Here is a 16,808-nt window from a genome sequence, read left to right as displayed (position 1 = left end):
GAGTTAGGTGCCTAACAAAGCAATTCACAGATGCAAGCACACTAAATGGAGAGCCACTTAAACTAGCAAATAGGAAATGCTGAGCAGAAGGGTACAGTCTAAGGCCCATCCAACTCTCAAAGGGAGTTAGACCACCAACTTAGGGCTGCAGGGAGATTCCTTCCTCCATTGGGGATTCGCAGCCGTTATCCCTTTCCTGGCATTAGGTGCCTAAATCAGGTCACTCTTTTCTCAAGTGAAAGCAAAGAGGAGGTGGGGTGCCCAGTTTTACCCGAGAGCCCAGTGGTTAGCGCATTCACCTCAGGATGTGGGAGACCTGGGCAGGGGTGTCAGAATACAGGGAGCCAAGAGGAGATGGCACATCCACTTTTCACCACAGGCCCAGCCCCCTGCCCCTCCTGTGCCTCCTTCCCCCGAGGTCCCACCCCTGGGCCAGTCCCAAAGCCGGAGCCCGGCCCGGGTAAGACCAGTCCAGGGAGCCTGGGCAGTTGAGGGGAGCCGCAGACCCTCCACCTGTGGACTCTCCACCTGCCCAGGGTGGGGAGGTCCTAAGAGCAGCCCCTGAACTGTGTCCCCGCCCCCTGTGTCCACTGCCCAGGGCAGATGGACGGTCTGCAGCTTCCCACAACTGCCCGGGTGGCTCTTACCTATGGCCTGGCAGTGGGTCTTTGGCCCCCGAGACCCTGCTTCCAGGCCAGGCTGGAAGCCAAAGCCAGGTCAGGGTAAGAGCCACACGGGCAGCTGTGGGGGGCCCCAGACCTACCACCTTCCCTGGAGGGGGGTGCCCTGGGCGTGGGGACACAGGCTGGGGGCTGCTCCTGGGACACCCCTCCCCGACCGGCTCTGGCTTGACCAGGGGGACAGGGCCTCCACGAGAAGAGGAGGGGGCAGGGCCTCATCCTCCCCCCACTTTTAGAAAGAATCCATCACCCCTGGGCTTGAGTTCCAGTCCCTGCTCCATTGAATACTGGAGGCTAAAGCAGCTGCTGAACATGTCTACCAGATCGGACCTCCAGGCAAGCCAGAGCGGGGGATACTTAGCCTGTGAATCTGCTGCGGCTTAAGTGTGAGTTAGGCACAGAGTTGCTCAGTGATCTCAGGATTGAGGGTGTGGGCAAGTGCACCAGCAGAAATGGAGGTGCCCTGGGAACTTTACTGGCAGAAACATAGGCTGGGTAATTTAGGCACCTACAGCATTAGGCAGCAGCTGCGCGGGAGTATTGAGGATCTAAATTTTGGATTCAGGTACCAAAAGTGGCATTTAGGTGCCTATGTTCCCCCTTGTGAATCTGGTCCAAGGTGCCACAATCTGCATCTTTAGGCCTCTAAATATCTTTGTAACTCTGCTCCAAAATGACCATGAATGTAATATGGGATTTTCGTAAGTGCTCAACTGACGAAGGAACACAATGCCCTTTGAAAATCAATAGGATTTACATGCTACTGAAAACCGTATGCCTAGCAATATCTACAATAAAATACTTGAACTGCATTATTTATATCCTTGTCACCAATATTTATTTTGATATCCTATACATCATACTACTTCCTGCATGAAAGCCAAGTGTGGTGTAAATGTCTAACAGAAGCAGGCTTATGGGAGCGCAATCACTACTTGACATGAGTTCTGTGCAAGGCATATACTGTAAACGCACAGAGGCTGGAAGTACGGAAGATATGCTGTTTTATTCTGCATCAGGTTCAGACACGTTGCTCCCGATTCACATTTTCACTAAAATCCCTTAACACTGCAGCATACAAAGGGCCTTAAAGTTTATTTGTGCCTAGAGTGGTATAAAGGGGCCTTAGAGTATCTAGATGGATCAGGAATTAGGGTGCTGGGGCTGCTTTAATGCACTCTAACTTGCAAGTGTAGCCAAGCCCTACGACTCAGGCCCTTGGTCTTCACTCCCAAGGTTTTGCATTGTCCCAATCCTGTTTACATATCTGTCCTACTACACTCTTGCTCATGTATTACGTTCAGTCTACTCTTCCAGGACTGCATAGCCTTTAGGCACCTTCTCTCACTCAGGATTTGGGGCTATTTTCCATGCTGTTCTCTGTCTGGGCCATCTCCTTCTGCCCAGCGCACTAAGCAATCTTGCTCTCATCCAAGATCCCCTTTAAAAACTCTTACTAATCTCTCACTCCAGGTCTCTTTCAACAGCTCAGCCATCCTATCTAGCTCACATTCTATCATATCTTTATGAAAACACCCAGCCAAACAAAAATCTCACCTTGGAAATCACAACGTATGTGCAACCTGTGACGCTATGCCCCACATTCTTCATAGAAATATTGGTATAATATGATTATAGCATATCTAAGATGTATTTTATGCAAGATGGGTCATGTGAGATATCATTGGAAAGGTTATCATAGAATCATAGAATATCAGGGTTGGAAGGGACCTCAGGAGGTCATCTAGTCCAACCCCCTGCTTGAAGCAGAACCAATCCCCAGTTTTTGCCCCAGATCCCTAAATGGCCCCCTCAAGGATTGAACTCACAACCCTGGGTTTAGCAGGCCAATGCTCAAACCACTGAGCTATCCCTCCCCTCACTGAGGTACTGACTATGCTTATCCTATTTGTGTGCATGTATCATGTTTGTATTTAAGTTGGGAATATTGTCTATGTACCTATTACATAGGTTTACACCTGGGGAACGCCCGCTAGACAGAATGCAATCAAGTCTAGATTGCTGGCTGAAAAAGGCCATTAGGAAGAACAACAGGTCTTTGAAGATGCTAACCTCCCACTTTCCTGAGAAGCTTCCTGAGGACTTATGGCTGCTTTGACACTGCTTATGGCTGCTTTGACATGTGATCATGTCACCTGGTACTGGACTCCATCTTGGAATGCCAGTATTTTTCCACTGGGATGGGAGGGGAATCACACTGAGAGACAAAGGATTCCTGCCATATGTAAATCCTATTTAAGGGGGGGAAGTGAGGTAATCATAGAACTGGAAGGGATCTCGAGAGGTCATCTAGTCCAGTCCCTGCACTCAAGGCAAGACTAAGTATTATCTAGACCATCCCTGACAGGTGTTTGTCCAACCTGCCCTTAAAAATCCCCAATGATGGAGATTCTACAACCTCCCTAGGCAATTTATTTCACTGCTTAACCACTCTGACAGTTAGGAAGTTTTTCCTAATGTCCAACCTAAACCGCCCTTGCTGCAATTTAAGCCCATTGCTTCTTGTCCTATCCTCAGAAGTTAAGAAGAACAGTTTTCTCCCTCCTCCTTGTAACAACCTTTTATGTACTTGAAAACTGTTATCATATCCCCTCTCAGTCATCTTTTCTCCAGACTACAAAAACCCAATTTTTTCCTCGTAGGTCATGTTTTCTAGACCTTGAATCATTTTTGTTGCTCCTCTCTGGACTTTCTCCAATTTGTCCACATCTTTCCTGATATGGGGCACCCAGAACTGAACACAATACTCCAGTTGAGGCCTAATCAGCGCAGATTAGAGTGGAAGAATTACTTCTCGTGTCTTGCTTACAATACTCCTGCTAATACATCCTAGAATGATGTTTGATTTTCTGCAACAGTGTTACACTATTGACTCATATTTAGCTTGTGATCCACTATGTTCCCCAGATCTCTTTCCGCAGTACTCCTTCCTAGGCAGTCATTTCCCATTTTGTATGTGTGCAACTGATTGTTCCTTCCTAAGTGGAGTACTTTGCATTTGTCCTGATTGAATTTCATCCTATTTACTTCAGACCATTTTTCCAGTTTGTCCAGATCATTTTGAATTTTAATCCTATCCTCCAAAGCACTTGCAACCCCTCCCAGCTTGGCATTGTCCGCAAACTTTATAAGTGTACTCTCTATGCCATTATCTAAATCATTGATGAAGATATTGAACAGATATCTTCACTGAATCCCCGCCCAGGATGACGGCTGAAAACATCGAAGATAGAAGGACTGAGGGGAGTGGGGAGAAGAGCTGAGCTCAGGCTGGAAACAGTATCTGGCCTGTGAAAGAAATACCTAGAGTTTTAAGCTGCAAGCAACAGCAGCTTGTCTTCAGAAACCTCTGCAATCTGCCATAAAACAACATTTAGGGTGAGAAATTACTACTTGTAACCAGTTTCTTAAGTGTATTAAGCTTAGTTTGCATGTTTGTTTTATTTGTTCAGTAATCTGCTTTGATCTGTTTGCTATCCCTTATAATCATTTAAAATCTATCTTTTGAAATTAATAAACTTGTTTTTGTTTTCTCTAAACCTAGTTTGTGGAATATATAACTGCGGGGGGAGGGAAGCTGTGCATATCTTCCTCCACATTGAGGGAGGAGGTGAATTTCAATAAGGTTATGCTGTACGGTTCTCTGTGCAGCGCAAGTCGGTACAATTTTGGGTTTGCACCCCAGAGGGGGTGTGCACTTGAGTGCTGGGCAATTTCCTAGCTGAGTCTTCCCAGGCAGAGCTGATTTCAGTGTCTGTGTCTTTCTGCAGCTGGGTCTGTCCCTACCTGTGTGTGTGCTGGAGGAGGCTTGAGGGCCTGGTTCAGCAGGACAGTGTAAGGGAGCCCAGGCTGGTGGAATAAGCGGGCTCAGTGGTACCCCAGTACATTAGGCGGCACTCCGGAGTGGGGGCATCAACCCGTCACACAACCCTTCTTTGTATCTTTGTACGGTACTTCGTCCAGTGTAGGGGCAGATTTGCAGCTGCTGTAAATTGTCAGAGCTCCATTATTTTAGAATGTAAGCCCTACGGGGAATGATCTGTGTCATCTTGCCTGCTTGTAAAATGGCATGGATCTCAATGGTGCCATACAAGTATTAAGAAATGTTTCATATGTATGAAATTTATTTAATTTCAAATATAAATATACAAAAGTGTTAACATCGCTGGGCCTAATTTTCATGTATGCTTATGTGTAACTACACACTCCAATACACACACACAATTGTATGCTTAAAGGAGATAGCATAGTCCAGTGGCTAGGGCCACTGAGAACACCTGAATTCTGGATCTACTCTGCCACTAACTCTAGGTAATTCAAATGACTGAATTTTCAGCATGTCCTTTAATTTTTGGGTGTCTGATTTGAGGCACCTGTGGCCTATTTTGCAGAAGTGGTGAGCACCTGCAATATACATTGATTATAACTGACTTTATTTGTGTAAATCTAGGTCTTAATTTCTCTGTATTTCAATTAAACCATCTGTAAATTGGATATAATTGTCCATGTTTCTGCTAATAATAGTAATTCCTATCTCTTATTTAGTACTTTTCATCCATAGAGCTCAAAGGTCTTTACAAAGAAGGTCAGTATCATTATCTCCATGTTTCAGCTGGGGAAACTAAGGCACACAGCAGTGACGTGACTTACCCAAGGTCACACAGCTGGCAAGCAGTCAAGCTGGGAATTGAAACCACGTCTCCTCAGTTCTAGCCCTGTGCCCTATTCATTAGGCAACACTCCCTTTTATCAAAGTTCTTTGACATTATTGTTATCATTAGCTATGGCTAACTGGCCATTTGCAGATACAGACACCCATTTGCCTACTCCTTTGTTGTAACTGTGCACAAATTAGATGCACAATTGTGCACCCATTTTGGAAAAATCAGGTCTCTAATACCTTGCCATGTTCTCATTTGTATTTTGCTGCAGGTGATGCTAAGTTGAAACCAATAGAAAGATAGGAAAGAAACCTCAGACCTGGTTATGCATGGTACTATTCGAGTGATAGAACATTGCTAGAAGCAGCTATGTTTGTGATGGATTATTGCTCTCTCTCTCTCACACACACACACTTTCTTTTCTAGTATGAAATGAATTTAGGATAGTAGCTTGGTTTTGGTGCTATATTTCTGAGCTCTTTCAGCACTCTTTATCCAACTTAAATCTTAAAAATGGGTTATACAAAATATAAACTTGAAGAATTCTATTCTCTGCTCTAATTTGGGAAAACCGCTTTTAAATATAACTCAATCGATAATTTTCCATTTCAGACGTAGTATTTTCTGCAACTACTCAGTTTTCTCTCTTTAAAAAAATCCCCCAACTGCTGGTTGTCTAGGTTTTATAATAGTAATAACTTCCCAAAAATCAGTTATTATCACAAGTAAAGGACAATAACTTAATTAAATCTCTATTATTTCAGCATTAATTAATTCCATCTTATTGTAAAGTAGCATTTATCTTCACATTACTTCATCATTAATTACTCTTCACATGGCTTCCGCTGTAATCATAGAATAGTAGGACTGGAAGGGACTTTGAGAAAACAGGCGCTGACTTTTATTATTTGCAGTGGGTGCTCCATCCCCGCTCTACCCTGAGGCCCCATGCCTCCTCCGCCCGCTCTCCTGAGGCCTCGCCTTTGCTCCACCTCTTCCTTCCCCCACTCCACTCCCTCCCCTGAGGGCTGCTGCTCACTGCTCTCTGTCCTCCCACGAGCATCTGCCACCAGCAGCCCAACAGCCGATCGGTGGCCCTGCCCAACAGCCGATCGGTGGCCCCCGCCCAATAGCTGTGGCTGGTGGGTGCTGAGCACCCCTTATTTTTTCCCGTGCTTGAGCCCCTGAGCACCCACAGAGTCAGTGCCCATGCCTTGAGAGGTCATCTAGTCCAGTCCCCTAAACTCATGGCAGGACTAAGTATTATCTAGACCATCCCTGACAGGTGTTTGTCTAACCTGCTTTTAAAAATCTCCAGTGATGGAGATTCCACAATTCCCAGGACATTTTATTCCAGTGCTTAACCTCCCTGACAGGAAGTTTTTCCTAATGTCCAACCTAAACCACAATTTAAGCCCATTGCTTCTTGTCCTATCCTCAGAGGTTAAGAAGAACAATTTTCCTCCCTCCTCCTTGTAACAACCTTTTATGTACTTGAAAACTGTTATCATGTCCCCTCTCAGTCTTCTCTTTTCCAGACTAAACAAACTCAGTTTTTTCAATCTTCCCTCACAGGTCATGTTTTCTAGATCTTTAATCATTTATGTTGCTCTTCTCTGTATTCTCTCCAATTTGTCCACATCTTTTCTGAAATGTGACACCCATATCTGACGCAATACTCCAGTTGAGGCCTAATCAGCAGAGTAGAGTGGAAGAATTACCTCTCATGTCCTGCTTACAACACTCCTACTAATACATTCCAGAATGATGTTTGCTTTTTTTGTAACAGTGTTACGCTGTTGGCTCATCAAAACTCAAAGGTCTGAAAATGTTTTGCCTTTTGGCTTTTTGTTTTTTCAATGAAAAGTCAAGATTTTCCATAGGGGAAAACCCCATTTACTGATGAGCTTTTCTGAAAATGCTACGAATAGTGGAGCACTGCTTGATGAGATTACCTGCACAGATTATATCCTCTAAAGCTAATTTGTGGCTACAACATTTGTGTAGAGCTATCCTATCTGTAACTCAAGATAAAAAGACAAATAAGCCAGTTACCATACAGTCAGCAATAGAAAAATAATTTTATTTACTCTTGTAAATAAAGCAGTGCAAAGAGAGTAGTTTTAACTGACAAAAATGCATAGATGGATACAATTACATATGATTTTTATGTGTACACACACCCGCTGAACACAGTCACTCCTTTCCTACATCCACTCACTTTGCATAGCTTTGCAGACGGATGAGATCTATGCTCTGTATGATTACTTCCTGTATATTCTGTTATCCTGACTGTCCTAACTAGCATTTTTATTATTTATCATCATTTGTATTACTGTAGCCTATTGGACCTCTAGACATGGAATCAAAGACCCCATTACACTAGGCGCTGTATAAACATATTAATTAATGAAAACGACACCTGATCAGTAATTTAGTTCAAGGACAATTTAAGATATACTGTAAGACTGGAGAGAAATCCCTTCCCATATTACCCATATAAGAATTTGAGAAGAAACTGTTCACTGATTTACTGTGACACTTCCACTTTTTTTTGTATTTTTTGGTAAAGGGAGCTGCTCCCTATAATCAGTCGCTCTTGTTCAGCGACCCAATACATTCAAAGCAAACAAAGACTGGCGCCAAACCTCCAGGAACAAGGCTACAGGAAATTTAACCTTGCGTCTAAGTGTGGGCAAAGACTGTTTAGTAAAATATCAGATACCGTGGGTGAAATCTTAGCCGTACTGAAGTCAATGGGAGTTTTGCCACTGACTTCAAAGTGTGGTCAGGATTTCACCCGTTTTTCTATTCCCATCAAAACAAGACCATACAATGCATTCAGATGTATAATCTAATGAGATAATCAACATGTATTCTTGGTTTGGGTTTTTAAAATGACCTTCTCCTTTATATAATAGATAGATTAGATCACTGGGTTTGCCCAGCTGTAACTAAGAGCAGGATTTAGCCCATGAAGTATATAGTTAATACCATTCTATACAGTTGTGAACTCTTAGTATTGTAACTGCTCAAGACCATGCCTTCCTAATGTTTGCTTTGGAATTCCAATCTTTCAGAGAATTACACCTCAGCTGATCAAATGGGGATGCTGAGCTAAATTGTTCGTAAGAGTAGATTCCTCTTGCTCTGATCTAGTGTCACTGGTGTTTTCAGTGGAAGAATGTACATCTGGAGATTGTTCTGGCCTTGGTGCCTGAGAATCATTGGCTGTAGAAAAAACACAAATACAGAATAAATATTGAAATGTACTATATATAAAGTATACACGTACATATCTGGCTCCCATACAATCATATAAATAAAACTACATGGAAGAAAAATCAAGCATTCAAAAAGTAAGAAATGTCAAAATAAGTAGCCCAATGTAACTTTAACTGTGTCCCTTTGTGTGTATGCATTACGATGGCCCCTAAATTATATCAATTGCAGCTAGTAATAAAGGACAGGGCTTTCAAAATCAAGTTTATAATGCATCTGTGAACATTTTATAAATGTTGTAAGTCTTATTTCTTAATAATTCTGTATATTTTATATTAATAAAGGAATATTTGTGATTGTAAGGGATTATTTTCCAAAACTTAACGACGGGGTGTGTGAACAGCAGAACACACCCAAGTATTGAGCGCTAACTGCCTCGTGTGGTCACTGCTAGTGCAAAGTAAAAGGTAGCTTTAGAGAGAAGACTACACTAATGTGAACTAGTATCTTTTAGTTTGCACTAGCAGTGTCCACACAGGGCAGTTCGTGTGCAACATTTTGCTGTACGCTGCAATTCACAACCCCATCGTCCACACAGTGGCACAGTGTAGACATAGCCCTGATTTTACTTTATTTTGTTACAGTAATAAGCCTGTCACCATATACCCATTCTATGAAGATTAGACGATAACATTTTTAAGTTGCAAGAAAATACAATATAATGGAAATCTCTTTCCATAATTTGTCCATATTTCTTCCACAGTTTGCTGATCAAAAACTGTCTTGTCCTTAGATACGTGCCTGCCTTTGCTCTCTTCTTTAATTTGTGGCTGATCATACTCTTCAGCTTTGTTGACCAGTGATTTACTATCTATTGCACATCATGAGCACTTTTCCCCCTAGACAATGTTTTTTTGTCTGTAATATTCCTTTGAACTGAAAAAAAAATTTCTAGGAGACTGAGGGCTGATATGTGGCCCCAACATTGATTCTCTACTTCCTCCCTATCAGAAAAGAAAGCAATGGGCAGGATTTTCCAGTCTGTTAGATCCATTTTGACCCACTCTTGCTCTTCTATGACTGATTCTTTACGGGTGTAAAGTATGAGCTTCCATCCACTGGTGTAAGTCAGAGTTGCTCTCCAGTAACTATTACACTGGGACCTAGTGGCATGGGATGAGGGAAGGCCAACTGGCTCCACTACCACGCATTACGTGGAGCTCAGTCAGGGTGCAGAATACAGCCCACTGAATCTAATGGCAACAATCACCTGAAGTCATAAACTCATTAGTCTGACTATTCACAAGGTGATGGGTATAAGGACTATAAAAGGAAATGATCTGTTCCTTCCAGTTACTATTTCTTAAAGTTAATGCTATACTAGGAATCTTCATAACCACTGCCTTAACAACAGGTTTAAATTAGTTATCAGTGCTAGGTTTCATTCAGACTTCAGTAACTAATGTGATGGTCAAAGCATCAGAAAGGCTTAACACAAATGGTAACAAACAACAACAACAAAAAGTGGTAATAAGCATAACCTCTCCTGTGATACTAATTACTTCTCTGAACCTTTATTTCAAGGATAGGTTAAAAATCCTCTTACTGCTGCTTAACCCAACTCTAGTTATAGAAAAATATTTTACTAGAATAGGACACATGAAATTGACATTACTGAACTGTCTGTTCATTATTTTTTGTTTGTTTTATTCCCATTATTCTAGTTAACTGTACTTCAAGAAGAGATGAGGAAAAGAGATGTGCATGGGGCTGGAAAGAGTGATTTGTAATGTAGGATTCAGAGAGCGAAGTATGTATTACTTGGAGAAGTGATGACTACGAAGGGCCATGATAACAAATATCTGATGGGTGTGAACATCTGAAAGGGAGAGGAATTACACAATTAGGACGGTACACTGGGTATGACTAAGAGTATGAAAATTCAGAATGCATTAGGCAGATAAAATTCCTAAAACAAAAGTTTAGGCTGGATATCAGGGAAAACAGCTTAATAGTGAGGTGTATTGTGGAATACTCTCCCAAGGGAAGTGATAGAAGACAGATCACTTGGAGCATGTGAAATCTTGCTGGGAAAAAAACACACTAGAAAAAGTATAGAAGGGGGTAGTCCTGCACTGGCAGAGAGATGGGCTCTCTAATTACTAGATCTTTTCCCATTTCTGTGACTATCATTTCAAACAGAAGGAAGCTGCAGTTTTCAAGCTACAATAATTATGTTAAAAACAGCCAAAGCCTTAGTAACAAAAGCCCTTAATTCACTTATACATCCATTAATAGCTTTTTGGAGGATGAAAAGGTAAAAACAGTATCTTACTTAGGATGCTGAAATAAAACAGAGCGCTACAATGCTATACAACATAATAAGAATGATTTTCAGATCCTCTAATCAAATTGCGTTTGGTTGAAATTGGTGAAAGAATGGTGAAATTGTTCCGGGGGGTGGGGGGAGGATGGCAAATATCAATACACAGTTCCAAATTACTGATCTGGTGCAAAATTATTGTTCTGCGCTTGAGGCCTGAGTCTGCACACCCTTACTCATGCTGATGCTCTGAAGGCAGTAGGACTACTTGTGTGAGTCAGATCTACTCCTGCAATTAAGAGACTGAATTTGCAGGACATTACTTGCTTTAAATTATATATGAACTGCATGCTGGCACCAAATCTTGAAGTCTGTTCTATCTTTAAAGTTCCCTATTTTATGTATAGAATTATTTTTTTTCTAGATTATTTCAGCCTGACCATGGCAAATACTTACCTGACAGAGACTGAAAATATTGCATTGCAAATGCAACCAGTATTGACACAAGAAAGGTTCCCATGAAGTAGATCTGCAATAAGTTTAGAAATGTGTGTTAGATCAATACAAAGGTAGGGCGCTGGCTGTAACTGTACTGATGAATGTGACAATGGAATAATACATACCAGAGTAGAATGCAAAATGTTATTCCAGAAAACTCTTAAGTAAAAATAAAGCAAAGCTAATGAGCATGGATTAATTAATTCTTGATTGCTATGAATCCAGCACCTATAAACAAAAATAAAAAATGGTGTTGAATCTTTAATATTACTGTTTGGTACTTCTATAGCAGTGGGACTACAAGAAATAAGAATGGTAGCATTGGGCCCTAAGTGACTTATCCAAAGTTGCACAGCCACTCGGTAGCAAAACTGGGAATAGAGCTCTCATTCACTGACTCACAGCTCTATGCATTAACCACTAGGTCATCCTTCCTCATTTATCTATAAGGTGATTCTACAATGTTACAAATTACTGAGTGAACTTTCAGTACATACTGTACTTCACTTACAGGGTAGAATGGGAATTGCTTTATGTGGTATCAAGGAAACCAGCTCTCCGTAAGTAAATGGAACAGATATAATGGTTACGTGTCCGTAACTGGAGTTCTTAGAGATGGAATCTGCGTAGTCCTACTCACGCGATGCACCAGCGGATGCAGCTGAGGCGGTGAAACCTTCTTGTAGCAGTGCCCCTAAGTGTCCCCTCCTCACCTCTCTCTTCTGCGTTCCTGCAAGTTCTGAAGGTGAGGCTATAAAAGGGGGTGTGGCTGCCTCCCTGCTGCCTCAGTTCTTTCCAACCTTGCCTTCTCAAGTCAAAATTCCATTAGAATTCCCAGGAATGTGGGTGAATATGCAGAGTCCATCCCCGCAAAACCTCCAGTTACATGTAAGTAATCTCTATTTCTTCTTCAAGTGTTTGCTGCACAGTCCCACTCACAGGATAGTTTGGCAAGCAGTACCCCATAATGGAAGGTGGGACTCAGAGTCCCAATCGAACAGGGATTATAGTACTGCTCCACCAAACTACTCCATCAAACAGTAGACCCAATCCAGATGCTAGGTCTAGGGAGAAGTTTTGTAAAAAGTATGTGTGGAGCTCCAAGTAGCAGCCCTACAGGGCTCTGCAACTGGGACGTGTCTAAGGCAAGCGATGGAGGTAGCAATTGCTCTGATAGTATGACCTAACCCCAAGAAGGGGTGGAATGAATACTAGTTTATAGATTTCCCCTATGCTCAATTTAACCCCACTAGATAAAGTCTGAAGAGAGTGTGTGTCTTTTATGGTTGTCTGCATATGAAATAAAGAGACTGGAGGATTTCTGAAATTCCTTCATTCTATTAATACAGTAAGCCAGAGCTCTTTGAGCATCTAACATATGCAGCTTTGACTCCTCTATGAGAGTGTGAACCCTCAGGGGAAAAAATCTGATTGACATGAAAGTCAGGTACCACCTTGGGAAGGAATCTAGGATTAGGGCACAGGCCACCTTATCCTTGTGGAAGATACCAGATGAGCCATGTGGTGGTAGTTCACTCATTCACCTAGCTGAGGCTGTGGCTACTATGAAAGCAGTTTTTATAGATAGATGGTACAGACAGCAGTCTTCCATAAGCTCAAAGGGAAGTGTCATTAGCTGTTTCAGGAGTAAATTGAGATCCCTTGATGGTATTGGATCTTTTATTTGTGGATATATATTGGCAAGTGTGACCCAGGGACCTCTGGGTTCCCACTGGCAGAGGGCACAGTGGGGCATAGGGCTACATGGACCCCCTGGATCTGGTCTCTACATGATCGTTCATCAAAGGGTCTCATATAAGGTCTTTACTGAAAGCCTGTGTCACATGGATCATCATATCCATTGCGAAATGTATGGATGCATAATATGTAATGAGTTATGTATATATACACTGAAGATAATGCTCTTAAGGTTTGTGAATTGGGGTTGGTCACCAAGAGGTGATAAAACAAGTTTCTTTCAGGCGGGAGATGCTCTAGATGTCTGTCTGTACGTAAATTGAGTATTGGATACTTCACAATGGATGTCTATTTACAGACTGAGTAAAATGCTAATCAAGAGACTGCAAAGTCTCCAGAGGAGTTTTTCTGCAGGAAAAACAACCAGCAGGGGATATACTGTTTGCAGTGAAGAAAATGGATGGTTCGAATTATTTTAGAATTGCACAGGTACACCTTAACCTAGGGAACAAGCTGCCAGTGTGTTTGTTTTATGAATGGAGGACCACAGCCAATCTGGCTGTTTAACCCTGGGGGTGAGTCTTGGAGTGGGCTAACATTTATGAGGCAGGAGATTGTCTTGTTAGTTAAATTTAGGCTACAGAAAGCATGTTACTACTTTATTTTATATGTAAATATTTATTTCCATTAAGTCTACTTGCTTCTTCTTGAAGTTCTATTATTTGTTAAATAAACTTTTACCTGATTTCAGTATAACCATATCTAAGTGCTATAAATTGAGGTGAGCAGTGATCCTGAGATGTAACTGGTAAACTGAGGGGTACTGTTCCTTTAGGAATAGCAGATCTGTGAATTCTGTGAGTGTCCAGGGACAGGACAATCCAGGGGTATGACCCTTGCCAGGCACAGACAAGGCTTCCTCACACTAAGGGCAGGTGGTGGTGAGGTGCCTCACAACCCTGGGACCCCCAGGAAGCATCACAGCAAGTCCCTTCATAATTTTTCTAACTGTATTATGTGTAAAGACAGGTTTGGAACCCTGCAAGGTGCGGCTCTCATCTATAGATTTCTTTAACGACAATTCATGAAGTTCTGTTACATCTCTGTTCAGCTGATCTACCAGGCTGTTGTCCTTGCCTGCTAGGTGTAGAGCTATGGGATAAATGTTGTGTTGGATACGCCAATCCCATAATGCAACTGCTTCTTTGCACAATTGGGAAGCGTGAGACCCTCCCTGTTTGTTGATATAATCTAGTCATTGTGTTGTCTGTGACAATTGCATTACTTGTTCTGGCTGTGAGGGAGACATAATTTGAGAGCCCAATGGATTGCTCTCATTTCCAGGTTATTTATATGCAGTGTCTTTTTCTGAGAACTCCAATGACCTTGACCTGTCAATTTGCTGAAATGCACTTCCCATCACTGTTGGAGGCATCCGAGGTGACTATTTCAGATGGAGCTGGAGAGTTGAAAGCTACCCCTCTCAGAACATTGTAACGTTGAGTCCACCATGTCAAGGATAGCAGTATCTTACTTGGAATGGTCAGCTATATGCATGTGCCACCTGTGCTTGATCCGTAACTTAACATCAGCCAAAACTGCAGACTTTTCATCCTGAACTGAGCATAATTTGTGACATGAGTGGCTAAACCCATGAAGCCTAGAAAGAACATGACTCTGAGTTCTTTTAGAGAGACAGATCCCGGAGAAGTTCACATCTGTCTGCTGCTACAGCTGAAAAGAACTGAGGGAGCACCATGCCCCCTTTTTATAGCCCTGCCCTCAGAATGTTCAGGAACGCAGAGGGGAGGAGCAGGAGGGGCGTGTGTGCACTCTAACCGGCACTGCCACGAGAAGATTCCACTGTCTGAGCTGCACACACTAGTGCAGGGGTGGGCAAACTATGGCTCGCGGGGCCAGATCCGGCCCTCAGGGCTTTGGATACGGCCTGCAGATTTGCCAACCCTGTGCCGGCGTGGGCCCCGTGCCGCTCCGGGAAGCGGCCGAACCATGTCCCTGCAGCCCTTGGGGGAGGGGGGAACAGAGGGCTCTGCGCGCCGCTGTTGCCTGTGGGTACCTCCCCCGAAGCTCCCATTGGCCAGGAATGGCGAACCGCAGCCAATGGGAGCTTCGGGGGAGGTACCCACAGGCGCGCGGAGTCCTCTGTGCCCCCTCCCCCAGAGGCCACAGGGACATGGTGCTGGCCGCTTCCCGGAGCGGCGCAGAGCTGGGGCTGGGCCCAGGGCCGGCAGGCAGGCAGGGAGTCTGCCTGCCCTTGGTGCATGCCGTTGCCACCCCGGAGCCGCTCCAGGTAAGTGGCGCCAGGCCGGAGCCTACACCCCAAACCTCTCCTGCACCCCGCACCCAATCCCCTGCCCTGAGCCCCCTGCTGCACCTTGCACCCCACCTGCACCCTAACCCCCTGCCCTGTGCCCCCTCCTGCACCCTGCACCTCTGCCCTGAGCCCCCTCCTGCACTCCACACCCCTCCTGGCACCACTGCCCTGAGCCCCCTCCCGCACTGTGCACCCCCTCCTGCACCCCTGCCCCAGCCGTACATTCATGGCCCAGCAAGCAATTTCCCCACCCTGATGTGGCCCTCGGGCCAAAAAGTTTGCCCACCCCTGCACTAGCACATCGCGTGAGTGGGAATATGCAAAGATCACTTGAAGAAAAACCAGAAGCTGTTCCTAATTCAGTACTCTATATTATTTCTCATATTTGTATTTAAAAGGCTATGTTAGGCATTTTACAAATGGAACAGGTACAAATTGCTAGAGCCTAGTTTGGCAATAAAATTTAAGGCTACATTGTGGGATCAGAGTACTCAACTAGTCCCAGTGACATTTGCAACAAATAATAATGTGAGTAAAGATAAGAATTCTAGCTCTTGGTATTGAAAGATGAATATATAAACTCACCTTTGATAAAGCTCCTGAAGGATGGAAATATTACTAGAATGGAGAGTCCTGTTGATCTCTAAGTGATCTAAAATGTAGGGAGGAATGGAATTACCCTCTTCCATGAGAAGGGCCAAATTAAAGAATCCCTAAAAATACATAAAATATACAATTATATAGAAGAAGATACATGAAACTAAGGCCTGATCCTGCACCACTGAGCTCAATGAAAGTTTTATCACTGACTTCAGTGGGAGATGGATTGGGCTACTGATCAGCATGTCAATAATTACAATTGCTTTTTTTTACCTTTTTCACTTTAATATCATATGGTTCTGTGATCTTCACTGAATAAATGTGAGCACCTTATTTCTCCAAGATATGCTCATGTGAACGATACATTTACAAGAACATCATAAACAAGAAAACATTCCCCAGGCTAATTCTAGTTCATCTTAGTGTAATGATAAGCTCCATTTTCTCAAACTAGCTCACTAAGGATCTAAGCTTTTCATCCCTAGATCCTGTCTAACTACAGCAACAATTGAAGAGCGCATCACGCCGACATATTTTATACAAAGCCTGGAAGCAGAAATGGACCATGTTCTGTTCCCAATTAGTCCCCTCCCATGTAACCCTACTGACTTCAATGGACGTTGCAATTGTGCATCTGCAAGGAGAATTTAGCTGAAAATGGCTTGGGCTCTGATCCTGCAACGGCATCTGCTTGGACAGACCTCTGACTTCAGTGGGACACTTCAGAGGTACAAGGGTCTGTCTGTGTGAATGCAGTTGCAGGATGGAGC

At 43.3% G+C, this 16,808-nt stretch overlaps 2 protein-coding genes across 2 annotated transcripts in view; one reads left to right on the top strand and one right to left on the bottom strand.

Annotated features, from left to right (window-relative positions):
* Positions 1-16,808, top strand: part of SLC34A2 (solute carrier family 34 member 2) — a 154,319-nt gene that overhangs the window by 85,597 nt on the left and 51,914 nt on the right. The gene's annotated exons all lie outside the window — the stretch shown is intronic.
* The window catches only part of SEL1L3 (SEL1L family member 3), a 58,076-nt gene continuing 48,698 nt past the window's right edge, over positions 7,431-16,808 (bottom strand). Inside the window, exons 21-24 of the mRNA XM_074950131.1 lie at positions 16,024-16,151; positions 11,531-11,633; positions 11,364-11,436; positions 7,431-8,593 (exon numbers count right to left, since the gene is read on the bottom strand). Of these exons, the coding sequence (XP_074806232.1) occupies positions 8,454-8,593; positions 11,364-11,436; positions 11,531-11,633; positions 16,024-16,151 (444 nt within the window). The 3' untranslated portion in view covers positions 7,431-8,453. The remainder of the gene's footprint in view (positions 8,594-11,363; positions 11,437-11,530; positions 11,634-16,023; positions 16,152-16,808) is intronic.

This window comes from Natator depressus, chromosome 4 (genome assembly GCF_965152275.1).
Source record: "Natator depressus isolate rNatDep1 chromosome 4, rNatDep2.hap1, whole genome shotgun sequence".
NCBI lineage: Eukaryota > Metazoa > Chordata > Testudines > Cheloniidae > Natator > Natator depressus.
The sequence above is the reverse complement of the archived record's forward strand: the minus strand, read 5'-3'. Positions and strand labels throughout refer to the sequence as shown.